A 15,558-nucleotide genomic window follows, 5' to 3' on the forward strand; every position below is an offset into this window, starting at 1 on the left:
AAATAGAGGTTCATTGACACCCAACAACAATAACACACAGCATGTGAATCCAGAAAAGATTCACGCTGCAAAACTTGGCCTTTGAGATCCCAGGTTGCCTTAAAATTCATTGCACACTTGACCTTGTGACGGTCCATCACTAGCATCTGTTTATGGCAAACCTTACAAGGTAAAAACCCTGTGTTAGACCTGTCAGCCCTTTGAGTGGTCCCTCCTATTTATTTATTTATTTTTGGCCCCTTTTTGCCCCTCAATCTTTTTATTTGTGATGTCCACTGGAATTTTTCAGGTGTTGACCTAGGGGTTAGGTGCTCCTTGCCCCAGTAGGTTTTTTTCCCCCTGCCTTAGGTGCCTTTTCTGACTAAAACTATGGGTGACACAAAATGGTGGCTTGCAACTGCCATAATCTTTATACCTCAGGACTAGTGGCCATAGGAACCCATGGAGAGGTTCTAGAACCTTCTGGCCAGTTCTGGTAGCCAGAACCCAGACTATATAAAGGCCAGAACCAGGGCGGCCATTTTAGATGAAGGAGTGACCTTAGAATCAGTGGGAGTGCAGGCTGTGGCGCTAGGGGGCTAGGACTCTCAGAGGGTTGACATCCTTTCCTAGGGATTGCTGCCTTACTGCTGACACCGACCCGCAAACCATAGATCTGGCCCCTTTTTGGATTATACTCGGTTGTTGGGACGCAAAGCCCCCACGAGTTAATAGGACCCATCCCCCAACGCTGAGGTGGAATCATTAGATTGCTGGCGAATTGGGCAGGAACTCCTGAAGGGTCCCGTCATCAACAACGTGCCCCAGTAACTAAAAGGGGAGGTTGTAGCCTTCAACCAATCCAAGGCCTTCCGATTCGAATACCCCCGTAGTGCTCACCTCTCTCCTGTGTTGAGAAGCGCTGCCCTGTCATTGACGGCCGCTCCCTGAGGTGTTGGGGCTACAGCGTGAGTTGGTGGCAGTGACAGAGGAACAAGCAAAAATACTTCATTGAATGTTCTAGAGTGTCAATTTAGGCTAAGTAATTATCCCATGTCAAAGTTGAAGAAAACTGATCCACAACCCAGCAACAGAGTGTTGAGTAAATACTGTTAATAACCCTGTGCGAAGCCATTTAGTGAACAGAAACGGAGGACTGCAAGGGTACATAGAGAAACTGCAAAGAGATTTTTATAAAGTGGAACGTATTTTCCTAAGACTGGTGTAGTGCCTTTCTTTTCTAGTGCATGGGCGTTATGTTACTGAAGGGTGTGACGCAAACTTAACACATGTACCTTTGGGATAGGCCTTCCTACTTTGTGCCAAGCTACCCTATGTAAACTGGTAACCCCAGGTCCAACACCCTGTTATTCTGGACATGGGCTTTGCACACTGAAAACATTTTGAGAAACAAATTTGTCAGCTCTGGAGTCCAACCCATTGTCGGATGACATCACCTAACGAAGCGTGAGGGAACAGTTAATGAAGTATTCAGCCTCAATCTGGCACCTATTTACAAGATGAGGAGTCTGCAGTTAGAAGTATCCACCATAACTCCTGTTTTCAGATTTCAAATTATCTGACAGACTGTTTCCTGCCCTGCATAGGCACTCCTGTTGAGGGCAACAGTTAAACACATCTCCAGGTTGAGATAGGAAGGAAACAGACAGATATTGAATTGGGGTGTAAGGAAGGAATTTCTCGATGGGTAAAATATATTGTGTACACATCATTTGAATTCTTTTTATGCAAACATAGTACACCTGGTTACAATTCCACATGCAATTATTCATTTATAATTCATAAAAATATTAGCCTTTATTCCAGACTTTAAGAGTACACCTACCAAAGTGAATTTTTATTTTTTCCCTTTGATCTTTCTGAATCATCAGCAGGTTTTCTTGAGCAGAAGAAAAACAATCTGGGATTCCAGAATCAAAATGATAAGCAAGCACTGCATCTAAATACTGATGATTCTGCATGAGAATTAATTTCTTTATGGATGCATGATCACTAAAACTCATGTACCCAAACCTCAATGCTTGGGTTATGTCACAAATTACCAGTCCTGAGAATCTGGGTCTTAGCTAACAGAAGGGTTTGTTGTAACAATAACATCAATTGTTTTTGTAGTATAGATGGGTTTATGGTCATATCTATGGTCAACTGTTTTTAGCACGCATAGTAGTTTCGTATGATTATCAAACATGATGAAGGATCCAAACCGTCCCGTGTAATAGAGTACAATTCCCCATTCCGCTTCCACATACCTTCTATTTGCCTGGAGACCCAAACCAAAACATTCATTTGCCAAGTAATTTTTAAATTAAAGTTTATTAGCTATAACGTCAAATTTCCAGGAAAAAAAGATAATTTACTGTGATCGATTATCGGTAATTGCATTGCTTACCTGATCAAAATCCCGCCCACTTGCAAGCTGAAGAACATAAACAATGCTATCTCCTTTCATTGGTGGTAGTGGCTCCCATGTGACCTCACAACAGTTATTTTTCAGCTGTTGTACTCTGGGTGCTGGAAAATAAAATGCATTCATTTTGAAAAATGTGAAAACGTTTGGGTGTCATGAAACTATTCCTCATTAAAGTGGATAACATAGTGCTTATCACATTCATCATCATACCCTGAAGAACAAGTTACGTCAGTAATGCTCTTTCTGCTGGATATTCTATCCAACTGCAGATTCCCCCCTTTAGAAAATCACCAGGAGTCAGACTGAATCAAGAAGATTAACCAACATTGCTCCAGCCACCAATAGGTGGTGTTGTGCAGCTCCGCGATAACTTCTTTCCACCTCAAAACTGGCGTAGGAGTCACATATAAGTGACAACCCTGCACACTGACAAGTTTCTTGTTTTACCCAGTCTGCACTCTTGGATGTGGAGCCTAACAATAATCAGTGATACCAATGTGCCGATTCCTAATCTGAGACCTTTTTTGATTAGAAAGGAGACCATTCTACTGAATGGAGAGGCAGTGGACAGTGAATAATCTGGGGTTAGATAGAGTACCCAGCATAAAGAGCACTTGCAAAGGTAAATAACTTGATCTTCTGATGGACACTTATAATCACAGACTCCTCACCTTTAGAATAGATAATAAAGCAGTACCTTCCAAGGTAGTGGGTCTGTGGAATGGCTCAAAAAACCATGCAGGACGACTGAAAGGGCGATAGTTCCTTCCCTTTGGACCTGGCTGTCAAAACCGTAGTGCGTCAGACATGTGTGAAAAGACAAATGCCAAGATGTGCCAATGCAGGTGTAGTAGCCTTGGCCCTGGTGGAGTGGGCCCTCCATCCTTCTGGAGGCTGTTTCTTGGGCAGTGCGAGGCAAATCTTGATGGTGAGAACTATCCACCTTGAAAAAGTTGTGTCTGCACTGCTTTGCCTTTCTTTGCCCTAGAAAATCCCAGAAAGACATGATAGTACACCCAGTGGTCTTTAGTGTGAAGGATGTAGAAGCCTAACGCTCTTTTATGCTCTAGTCGATGAAGTCTTCTCTTTCAAGGAGAGAGACAGGGGCAAAGAACATTGGAAAGGTGAAGGGTTATCAAAAGTGGAAGGAAGTAACAACTTTAAGTAAAAGGCTGCCTTGGGTGAGAACTACCACTTTGTCTGGGAAAAAGATGGCGTAAGGTGGCTGCACTAAGAGAGCTTGGAGCTCGCTCACACAATAAGCTGAAGTCGCAGTGACCAGAAACACTGTCTTTCTTTAGAGTTAGCGGACTTAGTGACAGCTGTGCATGGGTTTGAATGGTGTGCACATTAGGAAAGAGAGGTCCAAAAATGGATCTCAGTGTGGCATCAGAAAGGGTCTTTACGAAAATAAACAAATCAAATCTTTGAAGAAAATCTTACCACGATTTATATGAAAAGGGACAGTTGGGCTAGTAAACGTAAAAGGGCCAAAAGAGCTGACAGATAACCTTTGCGCAATGTCCTTGCTGGTACCAGAGATAAAACGAATAGACCACCTGACAGGTTGGCCTGCAATAGATCAGTATTGTGGGTAGCACACCAAACCACACTTGTTCCAGCACCCGGTGTAGACACACTTAGAAGGGTGACGCCTGGCATTCACAACTTTTGGAAAGACTGAATGCCGTCAACTGCGGCTGGCCAACCTCCACACATGGACGTGCAGATTGGGGTAAAGGATTAGCTGAAACAGGAGGTTCTCACGTAGTGGCAACAATAGAATACCTGCAGTTTGGCCTGCAATGGATCAGTATTGTGGGTAGCACACCAGACCACACACTTGTTCCACCGCCCGGCGATAGGAGGTTATACGACAGTGGTAACCTGATTGGAGAACATATGCTCATGCCCAGAAGCTCCGGGTACTACACTCTATTTGTCTCCTCTTGAGTTACTAGGATGACTTGGGTATGGTCATTTCTATCTTTGTCAGAACCTGCAACAGGAGAGGTAGTGGGGAAAGTGTACAGGAGTACCATGATCTGCTCTTGCCAAAATGTGTCTCCAACAGAGAGCCTTTGTGGAAACTCCAACATGCAAACGTTTCGACATGCATTCTCTGCAGATGCAAAAAGATCTAGTTATGGTTCTCCCCATTGGAGGATGCCCTGTCCCATGTCAGAGAGACTTGCGATCCTTAGGCACCACTGGCCGAACTTGTCCACCATGGTGTTCAAAGATCCCACCAGATGGGATTCGCCCTTGTTCTCCAGCCAGCTCCAGAGGCAAAGCGCACAGGACCTTAACCTGCTCAGCTTCCCACAATGCCACCTGGCAGAGGTGTTATCCAAAAGAACCTGAACCAGGCTCCTTTTGATAGACAGTAGGAAGGCCTTCAGCGGCTGGCGAATGGCCCGCACCTCCAACAGGTGATGTGGAGACAGATCTCTGTTGGATATTTGCATCCTCTAAACTCCATTTCTTCCAGATGACCAATACCAGTGAAGCATTTGCCACACTGTCAGCTCTAATTGGGACCGAGAGAGGGGGCTGCCACCAGTCCAACTGCAGCTGAGCTACCACTGCAGGTCTTTTGCAGTCTCCTTTAAAACTGGATGGAATGTGAGGTTCACTGGGTGGTGGGTCCACTGAGAAACTGAGAATTCAGGTTCTACTTCACAGCATGCATATGCCACCTGACAGTCAACGAGCAAGATGCAGAAGCATCAGAATCATGCTCACGGACACTGAAATATTGGGATCATATCCTGTATGCACTGGACTCTTTGTGGTGGAAGGAAGGCCTGAAACTGCACCGTATCTAGGAAGGGTTCAAGAAAGAGAAGCTCTGCAAAAGAGTTAGATTTGACTGAGGCACGTTGATTGTGAAGCCCAACAATGTGAAGAGGAGCGCCATCATCTGGCGATGGTCCACGGCTGACTGTGATGAGCTCATCTTCAATAGACAGTTGTCAAGGTAGGAGAACATAGGGATCCTCAACCTCCGAAGGTGTGCTGCAACCACCACCACCACTTCCGTGAATACCAGAGGGGCACAGGTGAGCACAGTAAATTGAAAAAGCTCCTGGCTCACCATGAACCAAAAGAACTGCCTGTGGGAGTCCAGGAGGAGAACATTTAAGTAAGTGTCTTACAGGTTCAAAGTCACAATCGAGTCGCCTGGATACAAGGCAGAAAGAATTTGGGCAAGCATGACCATCTTGAATTTGTCTTTCTGCAAGAAGACAGATCTAGAATAAAACCTGTGACCATATTTGGAACATGGAAATAATAGGAGTAACTAGTCCTTATTTCCTGGACCAGGACCCTGTCTATGGCTCCTTGGGCCCAAAGAGCCTGCACTTTTTGGAGAAAGCTGGACAAGTGCTCCTCTAAGAGATGTCCTGATGTGGGAGAGAAGAGCAGTGGGTCTAACAGGGCATAACCATGTTGGACAATCTGGAGGACGCACCTTTCATATGTTATAGTTTGCCAACCCTCAAGGAAATATCGGATCCAGCCTCCGACTGGGTGGTCTTGTGCCGCAAGGGGCAAACTAAAGCAGCTTGGAGGTAGATGCTGAAGGGGTAGGTGACTGGTAAGTTCACTGGCCTTGATGGCTTGGGAATGGTCTACTTGATTCCTGACCCTGAAAGGACTGTGGATCCTGTTGTGGAGTGGAGGGCTCTGGCATGGGTGGTACAACAATTCTTCAAAATTGTTCAAAACTGGGGAGGATGCTGTCAAGCAGGGATAGAAAGGCCTAGGGAAGGCGCTACGGCTCAGTTTTCTTTAAAACAATCTAACGCCAAATAGCTTGCAAATTAACATATACATTGTAATCATCCTAATGTTGAGGAAAATAACCTGTCAATAACATGACCACTGACATCCCAAAAAACTGGCTATGGGCTACTGATACTGTAGTGAGGACTGGGCCTTGTTGCGCACATTGCTATGTTGGCATGGGCTTATTAGAAGTTTAAACGCCCTTTTACCTTTTGCACAGAACACTGCCTATAGCTGTTGTTGTAAGTTAGTAAATGAGGAATTAGAAGTTTAAACGCCCTTTTACCTTTTGCTGCTTTTGCACACAACACTACCTATAGCTGTTGTTGTAAGTTAGTAAATGAGGAATTACTTCACATTAGAAAGGCTTGTTTTCGGCATCTCTAGACTTACATCGCAACTCTAGTCTGCACAGTGAGTGCTAAAGCCTCCAAGGTTACCTGACAAGGTAGCTGTTGTTCGGGCTGATCGGCTCTTGTTTTAGACATAACATACATGCAGCTGCAAGCCAACAGAGATTCTGGCGCTTTGTAGGCATGATTTAAGGCACTTGGGAGAATTCAGTTTCCAGAGAGTCAGAGAGCTTTTGCAGATCCTGATGTGATACACTCCTGCTGATCTTGGAGGTATGGGGTCCCCCACACAAGCCTAAGAGACCTTCTACATTTTATAAAACATAGTTCCTAGCTAGGGAGGGTGATATACGAGGCGCTATAAGACCTTTTTTCACCATCACTGTAATATGATTTCTCCTTTTGTGTTTTATGGAATTGTAACAATGCTGATCCTATTATATCTAATCATAGGTCTGCTTATGTTAGCAAAGATACTGCATCTTAGAGCACATTGTTAAAGGAAAATACTACTTACAAGTATGCATCTGTTCTTGGCATGTAGAGCTGCAGAGTTACACACTGTGCATAGATCGCCACCTAGTGTTGGGCCTGGATGTTTGCAGTTTGTTGTTGTCCTGAAATGTTCTTTGGAAGTCACGAGATAGCCCCCTTTGGACCACATTGCATATGGGCATCGGCTCCATCCTCAGACTGTTTTTCGCCATTAGGCAAATGATGGAGCTTTGCAAGAAGAGGAAGGATGTCCATGCAATCTGTATCTAATTAAGATAATACTGGAACAGACAAGGGTAGCCGGGGAGGCAGGTGGGCGTGTGTAACTCTGCAGCTCTTCATGCCAAGAACAGATGCATACTGGTAAGTAGCATTTTCCTTTCAAACATGTGAGCTGCAGATTACACACTGTGCATAGATTGTATAGCAGTACCCAGTCTTAGCGGCAACCACCCCTATCTGTTGCAGTAGTTTGAAATAATGTTTTGAGAACAGCCTGTCCCACATTAGCTTGTTGTTTGGTTTGCACATCTACACAGTAGTTTTTTGTGAATGTGTGCGGTGTGGACCATGTAGCTGCTCTGCAGATGTCATCTAGGGGAATGTCCCCTAAAAATGCCATTGAAGCACCTATTTTCCATGTAGAGTGGGCTTTAGGAGGAACAGATAACGTACGTTCAGCTTTGTGGTAACATATCTGTATGCATTTGACAATCCATCTGGCTATCCCAGATTTTGAAATGGGATTACCTTCGTGTGGTGGTGAGAAAGACACAAAAAGTTGTTTTGTCTTACGAAAGGGTTGTGTTCTCTCGATATAGTATGGCAATGCTCTTTTGACATCTAGGGTTCTCCTACCGTCTGTGGCAGCGAGAAGAAAACAGGCAGTTCCACAGATTGGTTGAGGTGGAAGGGAGAAATTACTTTGGGCAGGAATTTCGGATTAGTGCGTAGAACGACCTTATTATGATGCATTTGCAAGAAGGGTTCTTGACGGGTTAGTGCTTGTAGTTCACTAACTCTTCGCAGAGAAGTAATAGCTACTAGGAACGCAACCTTCCATGTGAAAAATTGTACTTCACATTTATGTAATGGTTCGAAGAGAGGTCCCATTAGCCGTGTGAGAACAATGTTTAAATTCCACACAGGTGAAGGTGGTACTCTGGGAGGAATTATTCTCTTAAGGCCTTCCATAAAAGGCTTTAATAGCAGGCACTCTGAACAGAGATAGATGCTGTCTGATTTGCAGATATGCTGCTATTGCAGCCATATGCAGTCTAATAGACGTGTACGCTAAGTTATAACTTTGCAGATGCATTAAGTATCCTATGATGTGTTGAATAGACACGTATAGGGGATTAATATTGTTGTTGTGACAGTATATTACAAAGCGTTTCCACTTAGCTGCATAACATGCTCTAGTGGTCGGACGTCTAGCTTCTTTTATGACATTCGTTCAGTCTGTAGGAAGGTTACGATATCCAAATTCTAGGATTTCAGGAGCCAGATCGCAAGGTTGAGCTGAGCTGGATCCGGGTGCCTGATCTCTCTACGGTTCTGTGTTAAAAGGTGTGGAGACCGCTATAATTTTTGGTGCTGTACTACCGACAGTTGTAGCAGTGTGGTGTACCACGGCTGTCTGGCACACGTTGGAGCAAATGAGGGTTAGAGAATACTTTGGTAGTTTGCGTACTACTAGTGGCATGATTGGTAGAGGTGGAAAAGCGTTTGCAAATTTGTTTGACCAGTTCTACCATATCGCATTGACTTTGGACAGTGGGTGTGGATATCGGGCGGCGAAGCTTGGGCATTTGGCGCTTTCGTGGGTGGCGAAGAGGTCTATCCGAGGTTGTCCCCACATCTGAAAGAATGGTTGAAGAACTTGCATATGAAGTTCCCACTCGTGGGTCTGTTGTGTCTGACGACTTAGCAGATCCGCTATGGTATTTTGTACTCCTGGAACATGCTGGGCTAGAAGGAATATGTTTTGAGGTATAGCCCACCGCCATATGTCCTGTGCTAGTTGAGAGAGTTGCAGGGAGTGTGTTCCGCCCTGTTTCTGAATGTAATATATGGCTGTCATTTTGTTCGTGCAGACTAACACAGCTTTGTTTGATACTTGCTTTTGGAAAGCTTTTAGTGCTAGGAATATAGCTAGTAACTCCAGATGATTGATGTGGAGTAGCTTTTGTTGCGGTGTCCACCTGCCTTGCATTGTGTGTTGCAGTAGGTGGGCCCCCCAGCCGGAGAGAGATGCGCCAGCTGTCAAGATTATCTGAGGAACTGGCTCTAGGAACTGTCGTCCCTTGGAAAGGTTTTTGGTGTTCCACCACTGCAGAGAGCGATGAGTCTGACCGTCTACCAACACTAGGTCTGTTAATTGACCTTGAGCCTGGTTAAATTGGCGTCATAGGCATTCTTGTAGAGGATGCATTTGAAGTCTTGCATGGGGCACTATGACAATGCAAGAGGCCATCATCCCTATGAGTTGCATGAACACTCGTTCTGGAAGGGAGTGTTGTGGCTGAAACTTTGTGAGAAGAGTTCGCGTGCTGGCTATCTTTACTGGAGTGTGATAAGCTAGCGCTTTTGAGGTGTTTATTGTAGCATCGCAGTACTGTTTTACTTTGGATGGTTGCAGATGAGACTTGGTGTGGTTTATTGTGAATCCCAAGTTGTGGAGCAGTTGGATTGTGTCATGAGTGTGTTCCACACACTGGTTGTATGAGATGGCTTTTATGAGCCAATCGTCGAGGTACGGGAAGACATGGATGTGTGGTTTTCGTAAATGTGCTGCCACTACTGCTAGGCACTTGGTGAATACTCTTGGTGCTGTTGTAACTCAGAATGGAAGTACTTTGAATTGATAGTGCTGCCCGTCTGTTACAAATCTGGGATACTTCCTGTGAGCTTTGTGAATGGGAATGTGGAAGTATGCGTCCTTGAGAACTAGAGTAGCAAGGAAGTCGTTTTGTAACAGGAGAGAAAGGACTTGTTGGAGTGTGACCATGTGAAAATGATCTGACTGTATGTAAATGTTTAGCGGTCTGCGGTCCAGAATAGGCCTTAGAGAGCCGTCCTTCTTTTGGATGAGAAAATATAGGGAGAGAACCACTTGGTATTGTTGGTACAGAGGAACTGGTTCTATTGCACTTTTTTCTAGCAGAGATATTACTTCTTGCTTTAACAGTGATAGATGTTCTTGTGACATTGGACGCTGTTTGGGGGGTATATGTTAGTTCTAGACAGTAACCTGACTGTATAATTTGTCGCACCCACCTGTCTGATGTGATGTTGGTCCAGGCAGGAAGGAATTGCTGCAGTCTTCCCCCCACAGGAGTGGAATGTTGGGGGGTGGAGGAGAAAAAAGTCATTGGGTAGGGGTAGAGGTAGAGCGGGAGTTCTTGGTTTTGCCTCTGCCTTTGTTGTTGTTACCCCTGTAACGCCCTCTCTGGTAGACCTTAGTGTATGTGGATTGGCTAGGGGTTTTGTAGGGAGTGGAGGGGCTTTCAGAGGAGTAGCCTCTTGTGTTGCCTCTATATGATGAGCAACGAAAAGAATGTCTGGGAGCTTGCTGCTGCAAGGCTCACATAGATTTTGCTGTGTCTGTCTTTTTTCAAGACACATCGACATTAGGGCCAAATAAATGTGTCTCATCAAATGGCTGATTGAGGATGGAATTTTGTACCTCAGGTTTAAAACCTGAAATACGTAGCCAGGCATGTCTCCGCAAAAAAGGGTACTGGTATTGATTGCCCTTGAGGAAGTATCTGCAGCGTCTAGAGCACAACGAATGGAAGTATTAGTAATATTCTTGTATTAGTTCGTTGGCCCTAATTTTACATGTGTCTGGTAGATGCTGCAGTATGGACTCCAGTTCATCATAATGTGCCCTGTCATATCTTGCCAACAACGCTTGGGTATTGGCAATGGCACAAATGTTAGCTGCCTGTGACGCTGTTCGTTTACCGGAGGCGACAAGGAGCTTAGATTCTTTATCTGGTGGTGAGGTCTCACCTGATGTTTGTGAATTAGCACGTTTACATGCATTAGACACTACTAAAGAATCTAGTGGTGCTGGACCTCTAATGTAAACTGGGTCTGTAGGGGCAGCTTTATATTTTTTCTCAATGCGAGGGTTGAGGACCCGAGCCCTGACAGGATCTTTAAAAACCTCTGTGTGTGCTTGATGACACCTTTAAGCATTGGCAAAATGGCAGTAGACCTTTGTGTGTTATCAAAAGTGTCTAATAGGAAATCTTCATCCACAGTATTGGTGTGCAAGTCAACCCCATGGTACTGGGCAGCTCTCTGGACTAACAGGTTAAAACCTATAGTGCCCTCTGGTGGGGAAGGTCTGGAAGGATATACATCGTCTTGTGGGACGTAAGGCACATCAGGTGTGTTATAATCATCCCACGGATTAGGTGATTGAGGGGGACTATTGGTCCCTGCTGAGTCATGTGCACCCCCACATGTGTCATCAGAGTCTGTATCTACATCATCATCTGTATTAGTGGATGGTGTAGGTGAATGATGTGGTGGAGGAGGTGTAGGAGGAGGAACAGTATGGGGAGGTGGTGGAAAAGGGACCCTTAATGGAGAGGTTGCAATGTCTCTATTCTTCTTCTTTGAAGGAGGAGGAGGAGGGGCTGGTGCCTCTAGCGGTCTCTTCTTGGAGCTAAGAGCTAGCTGGCCAGTCTTAGGATCCTTTACAAGAGTTGTTTGATTAGGATCTGGTGTAAAAAGTTCTTCTGTACAGGGCAGATCCTTCGGCGTCGAAGTTTTCGGTTCCGGAGGTTTTTTCGGCCCGGGTCGGTAGCTGGTCGGTAGCTGGTCTAGGGTCTTTTGGTTTAGAAGTGTGACCTTTCGAAATGTCTTTTACCGGACCATGTTTTTTCGGTTCCGGGTGTTTATTCGGCTCTGAAGCGTGTGAATCGGGGCCTTTAGGTGGTTTTTTACGCGGCTCCGAGTGCGGTTTCAGCATCGATGAGCCGCTGCCAGTCTTCGGCGCTGTGTGCTTAGGTGTCAGAGCAGCGGTCGGATTGGTTGAGGAAGATGGCTTCTTCTTCGGTGTCGGTATAGGATCGGCAACGGGAATAGGCTGACTTGTGCCCGAGCCGCCTGAAGGCTTAGTAGGCTTCTTTGCCGGGACCGAAGTCGGGCGTGGGAGCAGTCTCTCGGTGTGCACCCGGGCCCGAAGGTGAGGGTGCGACCGAAGCCTTTTTTGAGGGTCTCGAGGAAGGGTTGGAGTTGACGGACCTGTTGAGCTGAAGTGATGTTCTCGAAGTCTGAGTCTTCGGCTTCAGAGGAGCTGGCACTTACTTCGGCGTGCTGGGGTTCGGGCACGTCGACGCCCTCTTCAAAGATGTCACCGGGGATCGAAGCTGACGAGTGAGCTATTGTTCTTCGAGCTCGGCGGTCTCGAATAGTCTTCTTGGAGCGGAAAGAGGCACAAGCGGAACAGTCTTAGGCTTCGTGCTCCGGTGAGAGGCAAAGGTTGCACACCTCATGTAGATCGGTGTGGCGAAACTTCGACCCACATTGAGAACACTTCTTGAATGGCGTCCTTTCCATGAGCCAGAGAATAAGGCCTAGGTAAGCCCGAAGGCCTTCGTCGACGACCGGAATCAAAGATTTCGAAGTGGTGAAGAATCGCATTGATGTGGAGCGCGATCGAAACAATACCATCAAACTGGGTGAGGATTATGCGCCGAAGGAAACCGGAGCGCAAGAAACACATCCGAGACCGATGGCAGAAAAAATCAATCTGAGGATGGAGCCGATGCCCATGCGCAATGTGGTCCAAAGGAGGAGTCACCTATTTCGTGACTTCCAAAGAACTTTTCAGGACAAACTGCAAATATCCGGGCCCAACACTATGATGGCGATCTATGCACAGTGTGTAATTTGCAGCTCATATGCCTCGACCATAAATAGTTTAACTTTTCCCGTGTCTCCTTTTTACTCCTGTTGGGGACTGGTATGAGAATAACAAACAAAAGAGTGTTCTTGACTCCAACCATTCCTGAGTATAATCTAAGTCACATGTTCTGGGTTGTCTGGGTTCTGGGTTGTCTAATCATTGGTTCCTTTGCTATAGGACAAAGAGCTAATGTAACACTGATGCTAGTCTGTTAGGGTTTCTAGGTACTGAGGTGAGTTTTTAGGTCCACCACAATTCACTGAGGTCCTGGGTCTCTGTGCACAGTTCTGTGTCCCTCACCACCCCTTGTTGTAAACAGTTCTGTGTCTGAGCAGAATCCCTGCAACAATATTCGTACGTAAAAAATGTATACTTGTATAGCGCACTACTCACCCGCAAGGGTCTCAAGGCGCTTGTACGAATACCGCTGTGGAACCCATCCTGGCTTCCCCTGTGAGGCGTCCACTCCTGGACACCCCCAAGGTGGAGGCCATGTATCCTTAGCGTTGTGGGGGCCGTTGTGGAGATTAAGCAAGCTATTGCCCAGAGTTGCAGAGTGGGACTCCATGATTGGAATAGGCACGAGGCGAGAATTATCAGGTCCGTGGAATTTTTGAGCCCAAGACCAGCCGAGGCGGGGAATGGAACTCTGGTCCTGGGCTAGACCTCTGCATCAGGGTCTGCCGCTCTAACCATTGAGCCACACTTCTCCACGTAATACGAAACAAAAAATTGTTGGGAGCACCGCAATGCAGCTTCAAGATATGACTGGTTCTTAGTTTGAATGAACTAGGGGTGGCGTGGAGTCATGACCTTGGTCTACCCACAGATGGATTTGGCTTGGAGTGGGAGAGGACGTTAGGACAGAGGCGTCCTCTGCAACTGATAGCTATGACTCAGGGACCGGTGTGAATTTTGGTGAAAATAGGAAGTTGGCTTTGCCATTCGAGAAGAATCAGAGGCGGGTTTTGGAGTCACAGAGGGTGGACCCAACTGGAGTCCTCTGTGGATCAGTAGGGTCAGAATACTCGCCAAAGGTAGCCAGAAAGGTGGGGAAAGGTTCTCTAAAGGCTTCAGACATCAGAGCAGGAGCAGCAAACTTGGGATACATATGGATCAGTTGCTAAATCAGCTCTTCGGTGGGGGACCGAGAGCAAGACCATGAGGCACCATGATGCCCTTGTGACATTTCAGGTTGAGAGTGGCATGAATGGTACGAATCCAGTTTGGTCTTCTTGTGGTTCTGCTTCAGTCTCAACTCACCGGAAGACTTGCAACTTCTATGAAGACCTGTCGCTGGGATGCTATCAAACTTTGAGTAATACCAAGTTTTCTTTCAATGATCAGCAAAGGCTGGCTTAGCATTCCCAGATTGCCTTCAAATTCGTAATGGCACACTCTTTGGAGCACTTGAAGTTGTGTGCTAAAACAAGAGGCAGACCTTGTGGGGATCTGCCAAAGACATTTGTTTGCAGCAGGCTCTAAGGCTCTAAAAGGCTGAAACTGTAGTTTTAGGACGGGACATAGTTCCCTTGCTCACTGGAAAAATTATTTTGAAAAGAACAAATTTGGATTTCGGATCCACCGCTTTCTTTGGTACGACATCCGCGTTGTCATGTCCCTGCTCATAACTCATTGTTCACCAACTGAAAATACTAAAAAACCTTTCAATTCTTTCTTTTCTGTTTCTGCTTCACCTTTTTAGGTGACTAAACTCTACTCATTGAATTTCACCACCTTTGGCTGAAGGACCATTTGGTAAGCTGATTGAGTACCTTGGTGTTGAAGTACTCTGTTAGATTCTTGACTTTTTGATTTTTGAAACTAGACATATGTTTCTCCTTTTTCCCACAGAGCTTATTGGCCCTGATGAGAATCCTGCCAACAGTGAGGATTCGAAACGCGTAGGCCTTTCTTGGTCTGCTGTTTAGGTCTTGGTGTTAAATGGAATTAGTGCATCTTGACTTTTTTTGTACACTCCAACTTTATTGATGGAAATGTGAACTGTATTACTAGAAATTTTTTGTATCGAAGTGTATTGTTGTGAATTATATGAAAAGCTACTTATCACACAGCAGACTCAGTACTCACCCCACTGGTTTACAATTTTCTTCCCCAGTGGGTGTCGGGTATATTGTTTGATTGTTTGAATGTGAGAGGTATGACTGTGAGATGTTTGAAAATTATGAATGATAGTTTGTTAGAGGTGTTTTATCCCACTTTAGTGTCCTTCCTTTGATTGTTTCTTTATACATTGTGTTGTCCTTTTGAACCCCATGATTAATTTAAAAGTGTGTTCAAACAAAACTTTTTCAAAATAAATTGCTATTTAGTAGCGTACATATGTATTGAACGGTGGTCTTTACATTTGGAATTCATTTTGTTGGAACCAACTATCAGTATTGGCATTTCCCTTTTGTTATATAGTATTTGGCTCAGCCTTACTGATTAGAGCAGGCCCTAGTTGTTATCAGCTTTGATAGCGGGAGTAGTCTTGCGAGGTCTTTTCCCACTCCCCACTAAAAAGGGTTGTTTGAGGATTTTTCCTCTTTCTTCTAGGTGGTGGTTGTTTCTTTTCTCCC

General features: G+C 45.3%; 1 protein-coding gene across 1 annotated transcript in view; it reads right to left on the reverse strand.

Annotated features, from left to right (window-relative positions):
- The window catches only part of LOC147718758 (fibronectin type-III domain-containing protein 3a-like), a 417,154-nt gene that overhangs the window by 53,025 nt on the left and 348,571 nt on the right, over window positions 1-15,558 (reverse strand). The window contains exon 26 of the mRNA XM_086918744.1: window positions 2,390-2,511. Coding sequence (XP_086774870.1) covers window positions 2,390-2,511 — 122 coding nt within the window. The remainder of the gene's footprint in view (window positions 1-2,389; window positions 2,512-15,558) is intronic.

Source organism: Lissotriton vulgaris, chromosome 4_1, assembly GCF_964263255.1.
Source record: "Lissotriton vulgaris chromosome 4_1, aLisVul1.2, whole genome shotgun sequence".
Classification (NCBI taxonomy): domain Eukaryota; kingdom Metazoa; phylum Chordata; class Amphibia; order Caudata; family Salamandridae; genus Lissotriton; species Lissotriton vulgaris.